The sequence below is a fragment of the Physeter macrocephalus genome, chromosome 15 (assembly GCF_002837175.3).
Source record: "Physeter macrocephalus isolate SW-GA chromosome 15, ASM283717v5, whole genome shotgun sequence".
In the NCBI taxonomy this organism is placed as follows: Eukaryota; Metazoa; Chordata; class Mammalia; order Artiodactyla; family Physeteridae; genus Physeter; species Physeter macrocephalus.
Window position 1 is genome coordinate 55,808,461 of NC_041228.1, and position 3,480 is coordinate 55,811,940.

Genomic DNA, 3,480 nt, shown 5'->3' on the forward strand with positions numbered 1-3,480 from the left:
TTTTTTTTGCATTATGCGGGCCTCTCACTGCTGTGGCCTCTCCTGTTGCGGAGCACAGGCTCTGGACGCGCAGGCCCAGTGGCCATGGCTCACAGGCCGAGCCACTCCACGGCATGTGGGATCTTCCCGGACCGGGGCACGAACCCGTGTCCCCTGCATCAGCAGGCGGACTCTCAACCACTGCGCCACCAGGGAGGCCCCTCTCACACGAAAAATTTTTATAATCTATGTGAGAGTGTGTGAGTTTCTCTTATAAGTTTAAGCAAAAATGATATGGATATCCAGAATAGATTTGTTGATTTGCTTTAAATGTGAAATATAATGCCATGTCCCCCATTTTACATTTTCAGGTGACTGTAATTGAGAGACTGAAGTCAGATACACATACATCTTACCCATGCTCATTCAAGGACTGTGCTGAAAGAGAGCTTGTGCCAGTTATGTGTCCTTATTGTGAGAAGAATTTTTGCCTGAGGTGATCACTGAGACCATTCAAACTCCGTATATCTGTTTAAGTCATATGCAAATACATAAACTAGTGTCACTCTTCTGTTGTTCATAGACATCGTCATCAGTCAGATCATGAATGTGAAGAACTGGAAATCCCTAAGTCTCGTATGGCTGCCACTCAGAAACTTGTTAAAGACATTATTGGCAAGTATCTAGAAAGCTTGTTTTGTTGTTTCCCTACTGCTCTATACTCTATATGAGTTCCAGAGCCCTGCTTCTCGTGTCAGCTTGTCAGTTATGGAACGTGTTATTAGCAACCCTGATGGTTATAACTTGCTATAGATTTTGATGACATTCTTGTGACAGTATTTCTCACAAGGCTTTCCAATGAAAATTTGGAAATTCTATGGAAATACCCTACCAGATGTTCTTTTTCGTTGGACCATTTATATCAGCTGGTTAACCGTCTTGGCTAAAAATTGTATTCATGAGGCTAAAGTAGTGGTTTACATTCTTTAAAGATTAAAGTTTAAGCCCAGTCATCTGTCCTATGAATGCTGCTGATATTCTGACATATGAGGAAAGAATGTATCTGTGATTTAGACCAGTCTGGCTGCTACCATGTTCAGCTGAATTTTCATTTTATATTAAGGATGTTACTTTAAATTAAATTAATCAAATTAAAATCTTCTAAAACCAAATCTTAAAATTCTCTGTAGAAGTGTTAGTGATTGCTCTGGATTAAATAGATTTAAGCTGGAAAGAGGCACATAACTTGAGTTTTTGATGTGGAAATCACTTAGGTCAACTCAGTGGTATATTTCCATTGATCATACCTGTAAAATGAATGTGGTCTCTATATATCTCTATTATATGTAATTCATGTACATTTCAGGGCCATAGTTAATAAATAATAATAAAAATAAAACTCTGGAAAACGTAAAAGTTCTTATTTGCTTATATGCTTACACTTATTTCTTAGATTCCAAGACAGGAGAGACAGCAAGTAAACGACGGAAAGGTGCAAAAAATAGTGAAACAGCTGCAAAGGTAGCATTGATGAAATTAAAGATGCATGCTAATGGAGATAAATCATTGCCACAGGTTGGTCTTAGAGATTTTAGAAAACAGAATGTTCTAAATATAGTTGGAGCTCCCTTTTTACTCTTCCCTCTCATTAAGTATGAGAACCTTATATGTATCATTTCTACTATTACATGGTATAAGTCTGCATAAATAATACATAGTTTTTATGAGTTTTTTTCACTTTATAGAAACAGCAGTAAACCATATGTATTCTTCTTCAACTTTTTTCTTTTACCCTTGGTATCATTTTTTAAAACTTTATCCATGCTGATATGTTGAGTCTTGTTCATTCATTTTGATAGCTCACATTTTTCTGTAGTATGAATATCCATTTATCCATTCTTTTAGTGAACACAATTCAGATTTCTTTTCCAAGTTGTTTGCTATTATAAACTGTTCAAAAGTGAACATCCATGTGTACTTGTAGGAACGTTTCTCTAGGGCAGCTTCTTTAAAACTCCATATTGCCAGTTACATTTTCTATAACAATTCAGTACACATGTACATTCATACATACCTTAACACAGTTTCAGTAAGTAACTGATGTGTATGTGTATACCTTATGTGTATGTGTATATTCTGATATTTTTTATTCTACTTTAAAGATTGTTGATTTTGTAGCCCCTGAAGGATTGAGACCATCAAATTGAAAAATGCTACTCTAGGGAACATACCTAGAAGTAGAAAAGCTGGATCATGGGGTTTGCTCATCTTCAACTTTACTAGATATTTTCAACTTTTTTTTTTTTAATAGATATTTATTGGAGTATAAGTGCTTCACAATACCGAGTTAGTTTCTGTTACACAACAAAGCAAATCAGCCATATGCATATACATGTCCCCATATCTCCTCCCTCTTGAGCCTCCTTCTGATCCTCCCTATCCCACTCCTCTAGGTCATCGCAAAGCACCGAGCCAATCTCCCTGTGCTATGTTGCTGCTTCCCACCAGCCAGCTAGTTTACATTTGGTAGTGTATATATGTCAGTGCTACTCTCACTTCACCCCAGCTTCGCCCTCCCACCCCATGTCATCAAGTCCATACTCTATGTCTGCCTCTTTATTCCTGCCCTGCAACTAGGTTCATAAGTACCATTTTTTTTTTTAGAGCCCATATATATGTGTTAGCATACGGTATTTGTTTATCTCTTTCTGACTTACTTCGCTCTGTATGACAGACTCTGGGTCCATCCACCTCACTACATATAACTCAATTTTGTTTCTTTTTATGGCTGAGTAATATTCCATTGTATATATGTGCCACATCTTCTTTATCCATTCATCTGTCGATGGACATTTAGGTTGCTTCCATGTCCTGGCTATTGTAAATAGTGCTGCAGTGAACATTGTGGTGCATGTCTCTTTTTGAATTATGGTTTTCACAGGGTATATGCCCAGTAGTGGGATTGCTGGGTCACATGGTAGTTCTGTTTTTAGTTTTTTAAGGAACCTCCATACTGTTTTCCATAGTGGTTGTATCAGTTTACATTCTCACCAACAGTGTAGGAGCGGTCCCTTTTCACCACACTCTTTCCGGCATTTATTGTTTCTAGCTTTTTTGATAATGGCCATTCTGACCAGTGTGAGGTGATATCTCATTGTAGTTTTGTTTTGCATTTCTCTAATTATTAGTGATGTTGAGCATCTTTTTATGTGCCTCTTGGCCATCTGTATGTCTTCCTTCGTGTGCAAAAGCTTTTAAGTTTAATTAAGTCCCATTTGTTTATTTTTGTTTTTATTTCTTTTACTCTAGGAGGTGAGTCAAAAAAGATCTTGCTGTGGTTTATGTCAGTGTTTTTCCTAGTTTTCCTCTAAAAATTTTATAGTGTCTGGCCTTACATTTAAGTCTTTAATCCATTTGGAGTTTATTTTTGTGTATGGTGTTAGGGAGTGTTCTAATTTCATTCTTTTACATGTAGCTGTCCAGTTTTCCCAGCACCACTTA

At 37.1% G+C, this 3,480-nt stretch overlaps 1 protein-coding gene across 4 annotated transcripts in view; it reads left to right on the plus strand.

Moving 5' to 3' along the window:
- The window catches only part of ZFAND1 (zinc finger AN1-type containing 1), a 30,790-nt gene that overhangs the window by 8,977 nt on the left and 18,333 nt on the right, over positions 1-3,480 (plus strand). For 3 of the 4 annotated variants that reach the window (XM_055091166.1, XM_007125353.4, XM_024127063.3), the window contains exons 4-6: positions 351-475; positions 563-654; positions 1,433-1,554. In XM_055091166.1, coding sequence (XP_054947141.1) covers positions 351-475; positions 563-654; positions 1,433-1,554 — 339 coding nt within the window. The remainder of the gene's footprint in view (positions 1-350; positions 476-562; positions 655-1,432; positions 1,555-3,480) is intronic. The other variant, XM_024127062.3, reaches the window with a different exon arrangement.